General features: G+C 57.5%; 6 protein-coding genes across 6 annotated transcripts; 4 read left to right on the top strand and 2 right to left on the bottom strand.

Moving 5' to 3' along the window:
- Window positions 1–1,445: 1,445 nt before the first annotated feature.
- LTR77_001885 (uncharacterized protein) lies at window positions 1,446–3,596 on the bottom strand (the record flags this gene model as incomplete). The annotated part of the gene is made up of 1 exon (XM_064799144.1): window positions 1,446–3,596. One exon carries the CDS (start codon window positions 3,594–3,596, stop codon window positions 1,446–1,448), a length of 2,151 nt encoding a protein of 716 aa, XP_064663471.1.
- Window positions 3,597–3,905: 309 nt separating this feature from the next.
- ZRT3 (Zinc transporter) lies at window positions 3,906–5,601 on the top strand (the record flags this gene model as incomplete). The annotated part of the gene is made up of 3 exons (XM_064799143.1): window positions 3,906–3,960; window positions 4,009–4,139; window positions 4,192–5,601. The coding sequence occupies 3 exons, from the start codon at window positions 3,906–3,908 to the stop codon at window positions 5,599–5,601; spliced, it is 1,596 nt and encodes a 531-aa protein (XP_064663470.1).
- A 1,538-nt stretch (window positions 5,602–7,139) lies between these two features.
- Window positions 7,140–8,407, top strand: LTR77_001883 (uncharacterized protein; the record flags this gene model as incomplete). The annotated part of the gene is made up of 2 exons (XM_064799142.1): window positions 7,140–7,644; window positions 7,698–8,407. The coding sequence occupies 2 exons, from the start codon at window positions 7,140–7,142 to the stop codon at window positions 8,405–8,407; spliced, it is 1,215 nt and encodes a 404-aa protein (XP_064663469.1).
- A 686-nt stretch (window positions 8,408–9,093) lies between these two features.
- SBH1 (Arf guanine nucleotide exchange factor sbh1) lies at window positions 9,094–9,821 on the top strand (the record flags this gene model as incomplete). The annotated part of the gene is made up of 4 exons (XM_064799141.1): window positions 9,094–9,096; window positions 9,243–9,444; window positions 9,638–9,733; window positions 9,787–9,821. 4 exons carry the CDS (start codon window positions 9,094–9,096, stop codon window positions 9,819–9,821), a joined length of 336 nt encoding a protein of 111 aa, XP_064663468.1.
- Window positions 9,822–10,899: 1,078 nt separating this feature from the next.
- Window positions 10,900–12,034, top strand: xyl1 (D-xylose reductase; the record flags this gene model as incomplete). Its single annotated transcript, XM_064799140.1, has 4 exons — window positions 10,900–10,944; window positions 11,000–11,039; window positions 11,092–11,945; window positions 12,005–12,034. The coding sequence occupies 4 exons, from the start codon at window positions 10,900–10,902 to the stop codon at window positions 12,032–12,034; spliced, it is 969 nt and encodes a 322-aa protein (XP_064663467.1).
- A 1,039-nt stretch (window positions 12,035–13,073) lies between these two features.
- On the bottom strand, window positions 13,074–14,402 carry LTR77_001880 (uncharacterized protein; the record flags this gene model as incomplete). Its single annotated transcript, XM_064799139.1, has 1 exon — window positions 13,074–14,402. The coding sequence occupies one exon, from the start codon at window positions 14,400–14,402 to the stop codon at window positions 13,074–13,076; it is 1,329 nt and encodes a 442-aa protein (XP_064663466.1).
- Window positions 14,403–14,577: the final 175 nt, after the last annotated feature.

Genomic DNA, 14,577 nt, shown 5'->3' with positions numbered 1-14,577 from the left:
CACTGACGGCCGGGTGTCCACTTTCGATGCAATAGACGTTCCAGGTGATCGGGGTCCCGGATGCTGGGTGGCAGATGCACTCTTTGCCAACGAACCATGGCCCAGGCAGATAACAAGCTGGTGCGTCGTGACCGGGACTTCTGCATAAGATTGTCCATCTTGGACGTCATCGGCAAGTGAAAGAGTCACGCAACGACAATTACTTGCGTCTTCGGGGTGCGCAGCCGCGAACTTCGAACGGGTCCGGTGCCAATTTCAGCAGAGCTGCGACTACAGCCTCGTATAGAATCATTCGTTGAACCTATGTTCAGAGGCCGGTGTAGAATCGATTGGCCCAAATTCTTGACCGAGCTCTCGGAAGAGATGGCAGTTGCTCCGTCAAGCTGAGGGTGCATGCGCCCATATTTGGTAATCGGGTAGAACGACACTATGAAAGAGTGGGCGTTCTCCAGCTTCCTGCTGTGATATGGTGTGCTGGCAGATGGTACCACGAGTTCCAGAGGCTCGGGTATGCGCGTAGGCCTCACGATGTCCACAGGCTCGAATGTGCTTTGAGGCTCGATTCGCTCGTGCGCATGTAGGCGCGTATGTGCCCACGACAGGTGCCCGCCAAGTCTTCAGATGACCAGCGCCCACCGATAGCTACAGCAGCAGCGCACTGTCCAGGCCTTCGTATACCTTCAACCACTGGTCCGTGTGTTCCTATAGGGCGGAGAGCACAGTAGTGGCCCTGCTGTCTCGCCTCGTAATGTTGCAGTAGGCCCGGAACGACCGCAAGTAGTAATACGCCGTGGGCCACCGGTGTGAGGCCTCGTAGTACGCTTAATCCAAACCACAAGTCTCCGCCAGACACCTCTCACGTGTGTCTGGTACAAGGAGGTTGCATCGCGGAAAAGCGTTCACCGGCTGCCGCCGAACGCCACAGATCGCAGAGGCCCTCGAGTCCAATCTTTACTAGATCTCGTGTCGATAGGTCGATGGTAAAGCGAGGCAGGGTACTACCAGACAAGGCGCAGCTCAACCCTTGGCGAACACAGAGCCACTGGCGCGAATCATCGCCAGATTCCATGCTGAGTAGGACGCGAGCGGATCATCAGCATGCCACGTGGCCGAGGTCGAAAGGAGTCGGTTGCACTGTTGGACCGCACAGCATGAACATGCAAAGAGCCGCGCAGCATACTGTTGTGGTCCCCGCTTCTGTCAACTAGTGTCGTCGTGCAGCCGCGAGCCAGTGGTGCGTTTGCCTTGCACTCCACATCACCTCATCTGCTCTCTTGAACTTCTTCTTCCTCCTTACCTCGTACCCCAGGGCGAGCGCAAAGGTTTTTAAATCGTGCACAAGCTCTTTAGGTCGCTGTTGGGAATGAGTCTTGACGTTCCGATGCTTCTATGACCGTACCCACTCTGCGCATCGCGGCGCAGCAGCGTCGCACCCCTTTCGCGTCTCACCTCCCCCCACCAGCCAACCTCCTCATCCTCTCCTCCGCCGCCCGCGCCCTCTTCTCCCTCTCCAGCCTCACCCGCATATCCTCCGTCATCCCCCTCGCCTCCTCCGCCCTCCTCTCCTCAGCCGTCACCCGCGGCTTCTCCACCACCCGCCCCTTCCCAAACCTCTTCTCCCTCTGTTCGCCCATTCTCGCCTTATCCTGCTCCCTCAACCTCTCAGCTTCCGCAGCCTTCCGCGCTTTCTCCGCCTCGGCTTCGGAGGCTGCTTCTTGCTTCTCGCGCGCGGTGCGAGAGTCGACTTCGGCTTGGGAGAGGGCGGAGGGGACGTTGGCGGTGTCCCAGGGCCATTTGGGTTCGCCGAGTTGGGAGCGGGCGAGGCGGAAGGCGTCGCGGGTGGGACGGTCGCCGGTGATGTCGAAGGGGGTTTTGCCGTCTGGGTTGGGGAGGGTGGGGTCGGCGCCGGCTTTGACTAGAAGAGCGAAGACACAGGCGGGGCTGTTGGAGGAAGCAGCGAGGTGGAGAGGTGTTGGGGCGTGGTGGTTCTGTTCGGGTGGGAAGAAGCGGAAGTCGGGGGATAGGTTGTTAGACTGGATGTATGAAAGCATACCGGGAGCTTTGGAGCGGCGGATGAGCGCTTGAAGTTGTGTCGTGTGCAAGGTGGCCTCTTCGTCTGCTTTCGAGGGCTTGGCCGGCTTGGGTGTGGCTGGCTTTCCGGTCGTCTCAGCTTGTGCTTTTGCGGCCTTCGCTGCCTCCTCTTCTGCTTGTCGCGCCAGAGCAGCTTCGTCCACAGTGTTGACTTTTACTCTCGTCAACTCCACAAACGCGCGCATGAGCTCTGACTGCGTTGCTCTCCGCGTGCTGAACGGGAAGCCACGTAGTCGCTCGTCCTTGATGCTCAATACTTGGCCTTCGTAAGGCCCGAAGAGTGTTCGTCTATTCGTGCTTCCAGTCGCCCGAATGAACAGTAGATCCGCCGAATCGATTAGTGGCTTCCACTCGGTGAGCAGATCCCGCACCTCTGTGGTCAGAGCCACCTCGTTGTACCGCCGTATGCTTGACCCAGCAGAATGCGCATTGCCCTTTGCGTTGTCATTCGCAGATTGAGCACCACCCTGTTTCCTCCTCGTAGTATATCTGTGAAACGTCTTGTGCGCGATCACAGTCGCCGAGCGGTCCTCAATTCCATTCTTCTTCGTCATCTTGGGCGTGAGTGAGACGAGCATAGCCGCAAAGTGTCCACCTCCAATCATACACAGAAAGTAGTGCGGACCTGCCGCGCTCGTGCCTTGTGGTATCTGCGGTCCAACTGGCACACCTCCATCTTCTTCTTCTTCCTCCCGCTTCGGTTTCTGGGGAGCAGGTGCAGGTTTAGGTGAGAGCTGCTTCTGCTGTATTGTCTCCACCACGCCCTCCTCCTTCGCCTGCTGATCGTTTGAGAAGATTGCTCTGTAGATTCCGAGAGAGGTATTCGAGGGTATCTTCGGCGTGGAGAACCATATCATTGGAGGTTTGCCGGCACCTCGTTTCCGCTTCTTCGACGGCGCATCCTCTGCGTCTCCATCTGTGACCTTTGCTTGCCTCTTCAGCAGTGCGCTTAGAGTAGACTCCTTCTTCGCGCCATCTGCACCCTCCTCGTCCGAATCATCTGACTCTGTCGAGTCTGAACCAGAGAGACTCTCATCTAGTTGTCCGATCAACTTCTCAAATTCAGGTTCTGTCACCGCCTTCCGCCCGCGCATCTTCTGCTTGATGTTATAGCCATGCAGATCAGACCGCGCATGACTCCGTTGTTCTTGTAGGTCGTTGAAGCTGAGTCCGCAGAGCGCACATGATGTGGCGGAGGAGGGTGTTGCTTCCTCGCCCTCTGTCCCTTCAATCGCGTGAGGGTCCAACTTCAGTGGTGTATTGGATGATGCAGACTCATCAGGCCCAGCAGCTGTTGGCTGGATCCTCAGCTGCAGAGTGTAGAGTATTTCCTCTGGCAGGTCGAAGACGTAGAGTGGCCGCGGGAAGAGCTCGTCTTGCTGTTGTTGTTGCGCCATGTTGCTGTTCCAGATATGTTGAGACGACCAGATCCAGATCCAGATCCAGACCGGGAAGACAGAGGAGATGTTGTGGAACTCGAACGCAGAGGACGAAAGTTGTGCCATGCCGCTTGTGTTCGTCATTCACATGCCTCCACGCATGACTCGTGTAGCATGATATGCTTGGCGATTTGGACCTTGATGTCGGCCATGACCTCTTCATTCACCTCCATCCTTTATTACTTATTCTATTCTTAGGGTCGTTGGGTTGTATCATATCTACACGAGCCATCAGGAAGTTGCTGAGTCCATCCTGAGCTACCTGGTTCCTGCTGCGCTGGCACGCGAGGAAGTCTACACGCCACGAAAAACAAAAACTTGGCTCGTAACGACAGACACAAGTATCAGAGTCGCCGAAGACGAGATCGACCCGTCATGGGGCTCTCCAACGATGAACGAGGCTGGGTTATGACCTGCTTGAGCGGGATAGGTAAGTCATGCTGCTCGCAAGTGACAACCATGTGCTAACATCTTGCAGCATGCGTTGTAGGAGCCTCGATGATCTGCATCGACATTCTCATACGGCAATTTCCCGGCAAGAAGGACTTCAGAATACAGGACAGCGACACCTTCCTGTCGGCATCGCTGAGCTTGAGCTTTGGCGTTATGGTAGGCTTGCCTTTTCCATAGTCCAGCTTGTGGCGTCACTAACGATATGCAGCTTTTCTCTGCGTTGTACAGCATGCTGCCATCTTCGAAGAAGTCCTTGATCGATGGCGGATACTCGCCGAGGGCGGCCTCCTGGATCTTGATAGCCTGCTTCATCGGCGGCGTACTGGGCATTCAGGTCATATCTCGGATCATGCACCACTTCATTCCTTCTCATGTCGTCGACTGTGAGCATTCCCACGATGATGAGCAGCCCGCGAAGGAGGATGGTCACTCGCATGATCACGACGATGGAGCGGATGTAGAGCGCCGTCAGCCACCACCACAACTTCGATCGCGGCCGCAGACACCAAGAAGCTCGCTACCTGGCCACATGGTGACACCTGGAGGTGGCCGAAAGCGACAGACGTCGTACTTCAGTGCTACTTCCAATGCCACCTTTGCGCCCACCGCGGAGTCAGAGGTAGCCAACAACCAGCTGGCAGCCACGCAGAGCCAGCCCGCCATACCCAGGAGACCGTCCTTACAGGCCCGAGTCACGTCGACCATCAACCAGTTCACCACCGGCGTCAAATCTTCATGCGACTGCAACGGCCCCTGCTACGGCTACACCGACCCATGCGGTCAAGACTGCTTCAAGAAGATCAACACCCGAGGCGGCCGTCGCGCACCCCTAACCCCTCGCATGTCAAGCAGCAGCCTCAAAGCCCCACCCCTAACCAAAAGCCCAACGGTCACCGGCAACGCCCCTCTAACAGAAACCACACCCCTCCTCGAAGGCATCGCCGAAGAAGGGACCCGCCCGCAACTCGAACACATCAACCAAGCACCCACCCGCTACTTCACCTCCCGCGAGTCGCCCGATGACGAAGCCTCAGAATCCGACGGCACCATCCCCGGCACCCACGATCTCGACCTGCACAAAACTCACTCCAACGAAACCACCTCCTCCCACAACCCGGACCACCACCACCACCACGTCCCCACCAACGCCTTCCTCTCCATCGGCCTCCAAACCAGCATCGCCATCGCCCTGCACAAGCTACCAGAAGGCTTCATCACGTACGCCACGAACCACGCCAACCCGAGCCTAGGCGTCTCCGTCTTTTTGGCCCTATTCATCCACAACATCACCGAAGGCTTCGCCATGGCGCTCCCGCTCTACCTCGCCATCAACTCCCGTCCCAAAGCCATGGCCATCTCCTTCGTGCTCGGGGGCCTCTCCCAGCCCATCGGCGCCGGCGTAGCGGCTGTATGGTTCAAGTTAGCGGGTCAGGGGGACTGGGCGCCGAGTGAAGGCGTGTATGGCGGCATGTTCGCGGTAACGGCTGGGATCATGGCGAGCGTGGCGTTGCAGCTGTTCAGCGAGAGTTTGGACCTGACGCACTCGCGGACGCTGTGTATGATGGGGGCGTTTGTGGGGATGGGGGTTTTGGGGGTTAGTAGTGCGTTGACCGCCTAAACGAATTTTCATGGAGGAGAGGGGATGAGGGGAGGCTTGACTTTTGTTGGCTCGGGAGGTGATGTTTTAGAAAGCATGGCGTTCTGATGCATGGCTGTTGGGCTATGCTTTTCTTGTTCAATTACGACCTACTGTACGTCTTACCTGACTAGAACTCCTTGATGTACCAACGTGCGTGATATACTCTGCCACTCCTCAATCGTAGGTTCTACGACTCCGCGTATTCGAGTTGATGCTGCAATGGGATGAATACAGCACAGCACTTATTGTCCCGCCCAACGACCTGCAGCTGCCCGCGTCTAGCCGCTTCATGCACGCAGCACGCAGCCCTGCGCGAGATCCCCGCCTGGTATGTCGATATCCGCCGGGAGTCTTCGGCGCCGTTCTGCAGTACTACCTCGTGGCTCGGTCCGGCAGTTGCATCTGCAAGCACTTTGCTCGGCGCGTATCGCGCGTCGGCCAGTTGGACTGTCACATGCAGATTCATTCAACTGAGCTCGCGGACTGGAGACCGCACGTAGATGTTCGGTGCAGCATGACCAGAACAGCTCGAAGAATCTCCATCGTTGGATCGATCTGGTCGTCACACGATCTCACCCTAAGACATCATAGCGAGCTTGCAGGAGCTGTAGCTGTGGGATATCGTCTTCGTGGTGCGGGGTGGTCTTGCTTCGTGCTCTTTCTGAAAGCAGCTCTTGCCAACAGACGATTCTCTCACATATCAATCAAGATTCTCATGTATTCTTCCTCATCGTGGTACATAGACGGATTCGACGGGCCCAGACAGCTCCGCGGGAGTGAGCGACAGAGAACGGAAGGATAAATTGGATTGGCAGCCCCAACGGCCTCGCAGGGGCCTCGCGGTTGGAAAGTTCCGGCTTCCCACAGCAGAAACAAACTCCAACCCAAGCATCTTTGATACATGTTGTGCGAGATGAACAACGTGGGAGTGGTGTAACCTCCAATCCCGTCTCCGTAGAAGCCGGTATAACACACTTCTCCACCTCCATCTCGTCGTCTATAAATGGGCCCCGGTGAAATCACGTCTCATTTCGTGGGCATCGCTAGCGGCACGTTGCTGCAGACGGGGGATCCACACTTTTCCATCCTCCCCCTCCAGCAGGTAGATTCTCTTTTCCGCTGCGCGCCAACGCTTTCCTTTCGTTCTCGTGATCGGTGTTTGTGGAAGGTCGTCGTTGTTGTCGTCGTTGTCCTTGCTGAGCGTGCGGTGGGAAGGTACGTGATTCCATTCGGCAGCAAGAAAGAAGTATACAGTACAATGCACCTGCCCGCGAATCCACTTAGGATCTTGACTTCGGCTATTGACTTTGAACCGTGGGAGCGCCTTCGAAGCGACAGCAGTTGGGAACACACGGCTGGAAGAATCTCTACGAGAGGAATCGGGCTGACTTGTGTATTTGTGCTAGATTGTTTGTATTCTTGTTTCCACCTTGCGAGCCCTTCACCCCCGGCCGCAAGAGCATTTACTCGCCCAACCGAGCTCAGAAAACGCCGAGCTCTAACACACGACCACGAGGATGTCTTTCTACGACAACGACGCCCCATGGTCGGCCTCCGCACGCCAGTCATCATGGGAGCAGCCGCCGCCGCCTTCGAGATCTGGGACTGGCTCGTCCATGTCGCAGCAAGCCGAGCCCAATGCCTTCGCAGCGCAGTTCGAGGAGATTGACAGGGCGACGGACAATTTGATGCGGAGTGGGAAGTTCTTCCCGGGCGCTATGCAGCCGATGGGTGGCATGCCTCCGCGACGGGATAGTATACCGGCGATGCAGAGGGGGTTTGAGTATGGCAGCAACGACCCGAGGATGGGTGGAAGTGGTGGACCGTCGAGACAGGCTTCTGGGAGTGACTACGATGGTGGTAGGCCAGGTTCGGCGGGTCTGCAAGGATACTATCAGGGTCAGAGGTTTCCCGGTGGGCGACAGAGCGAAGCGGAGCAGATGTTGCAGGCGAAGCGACGGATGGCCGCCCAGCGTGAGCGCGAGCTGCGGAATTATCATCAGGAGCAGCAGTACAACCGGAGTGAGTGGAAAATCATTCCATTGAGGTATACAAACGACTAACAGAATGTTCAGCTGTCTCCGGCGGCAAGTCCGACCGCTCGATGAGCCCCAACACCATGAGCGAAGACGACCGACGTGAACTGATAGCACGACAACACCGCGCCCTCTACGGCGACAATGCTTCTTTGTACGGCTCCGACGGCTCCAACTCACGGCCACAGAGTCAGGATGTTCGTGCATCCGAGCCAGGTCGAGGAGGCTCACCTCTCGCCTTCAGCCCGTACGGCGCACCTCCAAACAACGAAGGCGCAGTGCAAATGCCACCACGTGATCGAGGCAACAGCACCGCATCGCCGGTCTCCAGCCAACCAACCCAGCAACCCTTCAATTTCCTGAGCGACGCGCAGCAAAACTCTCGCACCTCCAACTCCTCGCCCACCGAGTCGCCACCACCCGGCCAACAAAGCCAAAAGGGAGCACCACCACCAGGCGTCGCACCCATCGGCACCCGACCCTCGCAAGCACCAACCTCAGCCGGGGGCCTGAACAAGCGCTCCACCACACCCCTCACGCCATCCTCACTCAGCTACGGCTTCAGCGCCGACGCACAGAATGCGCCCTCCGCCGCGCCCGGGCTGAAAGACGAGCGCGCGAGCTCCGCGGCTTCCAACGGCCCGCAGGCAGACAAAAGCATGCCCGGCCTCGGCGGCTGGGGCGGCGACAGAGGAGCCTGGGGCGGTGGGAAGGGGCTAGCGGTGCAGCCGGGCAGTGTGTGGGGTTAGGAGGACTACAGCGCTGAGAGGGTATCAGAACGCTGGTCGCAGGTATGGGGAGTGAACCATGGATGGTTCTGGAGGGGTTAGCGGAGGAGTTTCGATCACGATACCAAGGGGAAGGGGTGGGCAGGGCCGGGCGATGCATTGGCGTGGGTTGGGAGGGTTGTGGTTTTAGCGTTTCATGCGGTTTCCTTCTGGGCTGGATGGTTGAGTGCTCTTTTATGCGTTTGTGCAGTGGGTTCGGCTTGCTTCCTGGGTTTCTGGTTTCTGGTTTCTCGGGTATGGGTTTTTGCATGGGCTGCTTTAGGATGGGACGGGACTGGGTGCTCTGCACGATACCTTTGACGCGCATAATTTCTGCTTTTGGGGGGTGGGCATGGGTATGGGAATGCACGGGATGGGTTGGGGTGGATTTGGGTATATCCTTATGCGAAATGGGAAATTATCTTGCGCCCACTACTTTATTCTGAAGTTGACGTCGTGTTTTTTAATGGTCACGTGCAATGGCTGAAGTGAAGGCCAAGCTTTGATGCGGCTCAAAATGTCCCTGAATCTGAGTGAAAGCTGTCCGGAGAAGGCACGATTTACTTTCTGGAGAACCATTCGATTCCACTCTTCCACTACGCCAACAGCGACGAGCCATTGCGATACGAAACGAATAACTTCAGTCTCCCCCTTCGAATCTCGTCACGATGGTAAGCCTCCTTCCACCCCACGACGCCGCGCATCCACCGCCCAACCACCCCCTACAATCTCCCGACCACCACCAACCCCCAACCCCGGCTCCTCCAACACCCCAGTACCCTCACCAGTACCGCGCATACTAATCTCCTTCTCACAGTCCTCACCCCGCCCCTCATCCCCCGTAAACAGTCCCTCGACGGGCTCTTCCACCGCGCGGCCGGCTTCGCCCAAACCCCCCGGCGGCCCTGCGACGGCTATCAGGAGGAAAGCGGCGGCGGACAGGGCGGATAAGGTGGCGAATGCGAGGCCGTCGAGTACGAGGGCCGCGGGCGCGGGGGGGAGTAGCAGTACTATGTTGAGTATGTTACATCTACTATCATCATTCCATGGACGAATGGAGATCGGGGCACGAGAGCATGGAGCATGGCGTATGGGAGCCAAGGATGGAGCAAGAGATGGAGCAGCAGTGCGACGCGGAGATCGCGAGAGCTATTGACATGACGAGATGCAAAAAAGTAGACGTGAAGAATTATGGCTGACATTCTATCGCAGAGCTCTACACCGACGAATCGCCAGGCTTGAAGGTCGACCCATTCGTGGTGATGGTGTTGTCAATTGGGTTCATTATCAGCGTGGTTGCGCTGCACAGTAAGACGATGCTGCACATTGGATGGATGGCTACAGGCTAACGATGTGCGCAGTCATTGCAAAGGTCACGAAGCGGTTCTCCTCATAGCGCATTGCCTGAATATCAGTCTGGTCGAGGCCAACCAGGGCTGTCGGCTTCCAACCTCTTATCTTCGACAAGCGGCAGTTGCGCTCGGCTCGCATTGACGGCGTCTCGCCTGCTATCGGGTTTCGACCAGCGCCTTTCCCCTCTGGTTGATTGAGAAGAGCATGGCGTTTAGGCAGCGGGTATGTGGTAAAAGCGGGCAGTATCAAGTTGAAGGGCTGGAGGGTATGTAGGACCTACTGCTAAGCATGTACGAGACAAAACAACACGCAGGCAGCATGGCCCAGGCCAGGCTCTCGATCTGTGTCATATCCCAGACTCGCAGGTGTCACAAGATACCGCATTGTCGGCCCGGTAATTGCTCTGCATGACTTTTGCTAGGCTGCCTACTCTCAAAGCCAGCCCACTAGCATATCCACACCCACGCAGCACGAGGCAGATAAAGTGGTCGTGCAGTAGCCCTGTGAGCCCTATCCGATCTCTGTCAGTCTCTGACACGCAGCAGCCAGTCGGTCCACTTTCTTCCGCCGGCTCTGCCTCAATACGTAAGATTTACCCGACATCAGGCTATGCATTGCGTGAAGCGCCTGTTCCTGGGCCTCTTACCAAAAGACCCCACCACGACGGACCCCGCCATTGGCAGGTTGAATCAATGAATCTCGAGCTCTTCCAACGACCGCGGTTGTTGGAGCTGCTACTTGTCGGCAGAATGGCCTGCGAGGCTCTAGCATTGGTGGCATGTCGTTGGTGCTTGGTCCCTGGCGCGGTGTCGTCGCCGCGAGACCTGCATGAAGAAGAAGATGAAGTGAGAGGTACGGGGACCCGCGTCACTCTTTCGAGACTTTTCTTTCAACTCAACCAAGTATAAAGTAAAGCCTTATCGCTGCTTTTAGTCCTTTCTTCCCTCCTGCTCTGTTCTTTCTTGATGCTATTTGCTTCCCGTCCTGCTGCTTCTTCGCTTCTCGCCACCCGCACGCCCATTGCATCATCCATCTCGAGACTGAGCACGAGGAGGGCTTTCGTACAACCACCAAGTTTCACGCAACCGAGGATTACTAGATCGCTAGCGACTACTGCGAATATGGCTCCGACTGTGCCTACTGTGAAGCTGAACAATGGCCGTGAGGTGAGTACGAGTGGATTGGAGGTGGGGGGTGAGAGTGGCGATTGACCTGCTGCAGATGCCGTTGGTTGGGTTTGGTCTTTGGAAGGTCAACAATGGTATGAGACAGTCTGAAAGAGGAGTTAGAATTGGCGAGCTAATCGATCCCAGACACCTGCGCCGACCAAGTCTACAACGCCATCAAGACCGGCTACCGGCTATTCGACGGCGCCTGCGACTACGGCAACGAGGTCGAGTCCGGCCAGGGCGTGAAGCGCGCCATTGACGAGGGCATCGTGAAGCGCGAGGACCTCTTCATCGTCTCCAAGCTGTGGAACTCCTTCCATGACAAGGAGCACGTCAAGCCCATCCTCAAGAAGCAGCTCGCGGACTGGGGCCTGGACTACTTTGACCTCTACATCATCCACTTCCCCATCGCGCTCAAGTATGTCGACCCCTCCGTGCGGTACCCACCCGGCTTCTTCTACGAGGACAACAAGCTCGTGTTCAGCAAGGCCTCGCTCGAGGAGACCTACCACGCCATGGAGGAGTGCTACGAGGAGGGTCTCATGAAGTCCTTTGGCATCTCCAACTACGTCGGCTCTTTGGTCCTCGACGTCGAGCGCTACGCCAAGCACCTCCCGCAAACCCTCCAGATCGAGCACCACCCCTACCTCGTGCAGCAGGACCTGGTCGACCTGTGCAAGTCCCGCGGCATCGCCGTCACCGCCTACTCTTCGTTCGGCCCCAGCTCCTTCCTCGAGCTCGACATGAAGCGCGCCCAGGACACGCCGCTGCTGCTCGAGCACGCCGACATCAAGAGCATCGCGGACAAGCACAACAAGACGCCCGCGCAGGTGTTGCTCCGGTGGGCGACGCAGCGCGGGGTTGCTGTCATCCCCAAGAGCAACAACCCGACTCGTCTGGCGCAGAACCTGGACGTGTGCAGTTTTGATTTGACCAAGGAGGAGATTGAGAAGATTAGCTCGATGGATAAGGATTTGAGGTTTAACAGCCCGCCGAACGTGAGTTCCTACCATTTCTAGTTCAATATCATCGAGGATGTGCTAACGCGGTGGAACAGTACGGCATCGATATCCCCATCTACGCATAAGCTTGCTACATATATCGAACTACGTCTGCTTCGAGATGAGCATTACGAATAGATCAACATGCGAGGACTGATGACAATGGGAGGAAATCTTGAAAGTATATATGGCATAGCTCACCTGCACGCCTGCATCAGCAGCGTAGCAGGCTAGAAGAGCCGAAGATATGAATACAAAACACAGTGTTCATAACACGCCGAGTTTCATCAAGCTCTTTGTACGACGCTGGTCGCGGGTAGGTCAGGTGAGAGGAGGTATCTGGTGCCGGGTTTTTTTTGTTGATGATGACGTCTGTTGTTGTGAGGTGGGTTACATTATCAGTCAGTCTGTCCCTTGCATCCCTTTCTCGTTTCAAAAAGTCATCTCTTGCAAGCAGAACGATTTTGGTGCAGCGATTTACATCAGACGTCGAGAACATCAAGACCACCAAGAACATCAAGGATACCAAGAACACCAAAAACCTCAGGTTCCATCTGATCCACCATGTCCAACCCAAACTTCGCCACCCGCCAACAACAAGGCCGCCAACAACAAGCCGACCTCCTCAACTCCGACCTCTACCAAACCCTCCGTCAGGACCTCGAAAAGTCCTCCGACGCCACCACCCAGAGCCAACGCCGCCAAACCCACCCCACAGAAAAAGACAACCACACCCTCACCTCCCGCGCCACCTCAGCCGCGAACACCGCTTCCCACGCCGCCGCGGGCGCTGTGGGGACGGCGGGGGGTTTGCTTGGAGGAGCGGTTGGGGTGGCGGGGCAGGTGGTGGGGAATGTGGGACGGGGGGTGGGGAAGACGATTGCGGATGTTGGGGAGGGGGTTGAGGGGATGGTTAGGAAGGGGGAAAGGAAGGAAGAGGAGGGGAAGGGGGGTGAAAAGGAGGGGTGGAAGGGGGAGGGGAGGGAGGATGGGGTGGGGTATTGGGAGGCGAAGGGGATTTAGAGAGTAGATTGGGGGTAATGAGATGACGAGGTAATGATATTTCGGCTTGACTTGAGCATGACCTAGTTCCATTGACTGGATAGTAATGAGTTGAATTCCGACCTACACCATTCCCACAGCCTCCCCCTCCCGCTTCCACACCCGCCCATCCTTCATCACAAACTCCACCCTCCTCAACGCCCCCACATCCTCCCTCACATCCCCCTCCAACGCCACAACGTCCGCCGCACACCCCTCCCCCAACCACCCAAACTTCCGCCCCGCCCACTCACCCCCACAAGCCTCCCACCCCCTCAACGTCGCCGCTGTCAAGGCCTCCTCCAGCGGCAGTCCAGCTCTCAACAGCAACTCCACCTCCCTCACATTTTCCCCGTGCGCGAAAGCCCCCGTATCGCCACCCGCAGCAATCCTGACCCCTGCCTCCCAAGCCCTCTTAACCTGCTTCAGCACCCCTTCCAAAGCCCGCTCGGCCTCCGCCTCAATCACCGCAAGCGTCGGGACCCAAATCGTGCCCTTCTCCTTCATAATCGCCACCACCTCACTTCCCTCCCAGCTCTCAAACCCATGCTCCACGGTCGTCACCCCGGCCATCGCCGCCATCGCCACCGCCTCCGCACTACTCGCATGCGCAGCGACCGGCGCCCGCGCAGCCTTCGCCTCAGAGACCATCGCATCCATCTCCTCCTGCCCGAAAAGCAACAAATTCGGATTCCTCTCCCCGGTCAACCACTCCGTCTGCTCCGGCGGGAACTCGATCCCGGCACACCCCGGCCACGTCTGCCCGGGCCAGCGTAGCGCACGTTTGCGATAATCGGCATAAAACTTCACCACATCCGCGCCCGCACCAAGTCGCCGCCGCACACCGGCTTTGCACCCCACGACCCCATCCACCGGGTCGGAAATGCGCGGGACCTCGACCCCTGCGCTACGACTCTCGATCCGGGTCTCGTAGCCGCCAGAGGAGGCCAGACATTCCGTCGCGGCGAAGATGCGGGGGCCGGGGATGATGCCGCGATTTACCGCATCCCGCACATGCACGTCGGCGTCGCCGGCGCCTTCGGTCCCGAGGTCGCGGTAGGTGGTATATCCCGCCAGCAGCGCGGTGCGGCAGTGGTTGGTCGCGCGGATGATGCGTTCGGGGAGGGATTCGTCGCGCATTTGGTTGAGGGAGGGGGTTTCGCGGTAGCTGTGCAGTAGGATGTGGGTGTGTGCGTCTACGAGGCCGGGGAGGACGGTGCGGTGGCGGAGGTCGATGTCGGGTGGAGAGATGGTGGTGGGGAGGGGGGAGGTGCGTTTGGAGAGGGAGGTGATTAAGCCGCTGTCGGGGGAGATGGTGAGGGAGATGTCTTTGAGGAAGGATTTGGTTTTGGGGTCGAAGAGGAGGGAGGTGTGGATTGTGAAGGAGCCGTTGCAGGTGGGCTTCATGACCATGGCTGGGCTTTGGTTGAGCGCAGGATTGCGTGTTGGCTTTCTCGAGATGGAAGGAGTGTTCTGAGCTGCTCTTGGAGCTGAGATGTAACTTCGTACCCACAGCGCTAAAGGCGTACTGTGTATATGATGAGTGGTGTTAGCTCGACCTTTGAAACAGCAAGAAGTCGAATGCTCG

Source organism: Saxophila tyrrhenica (genome assembly GCF_035928015.1).
Source record: "Saxophila tyrrhenica strain CCFEE 5935 chromosome Unknown scaffold_2, whole genome shotgun sequence".
Taxonomy (NCBI): domain Eukaryota; kingdom Fungi; phylum Ascomycota; class Dothideomycetes; order Mycosphaerellales; family Extremaceae; genus Saxophila; species Saxophila tyrrhenica.
This window is presented reverse-complemented; position numbering and strand designations above follow the sequence as displayed.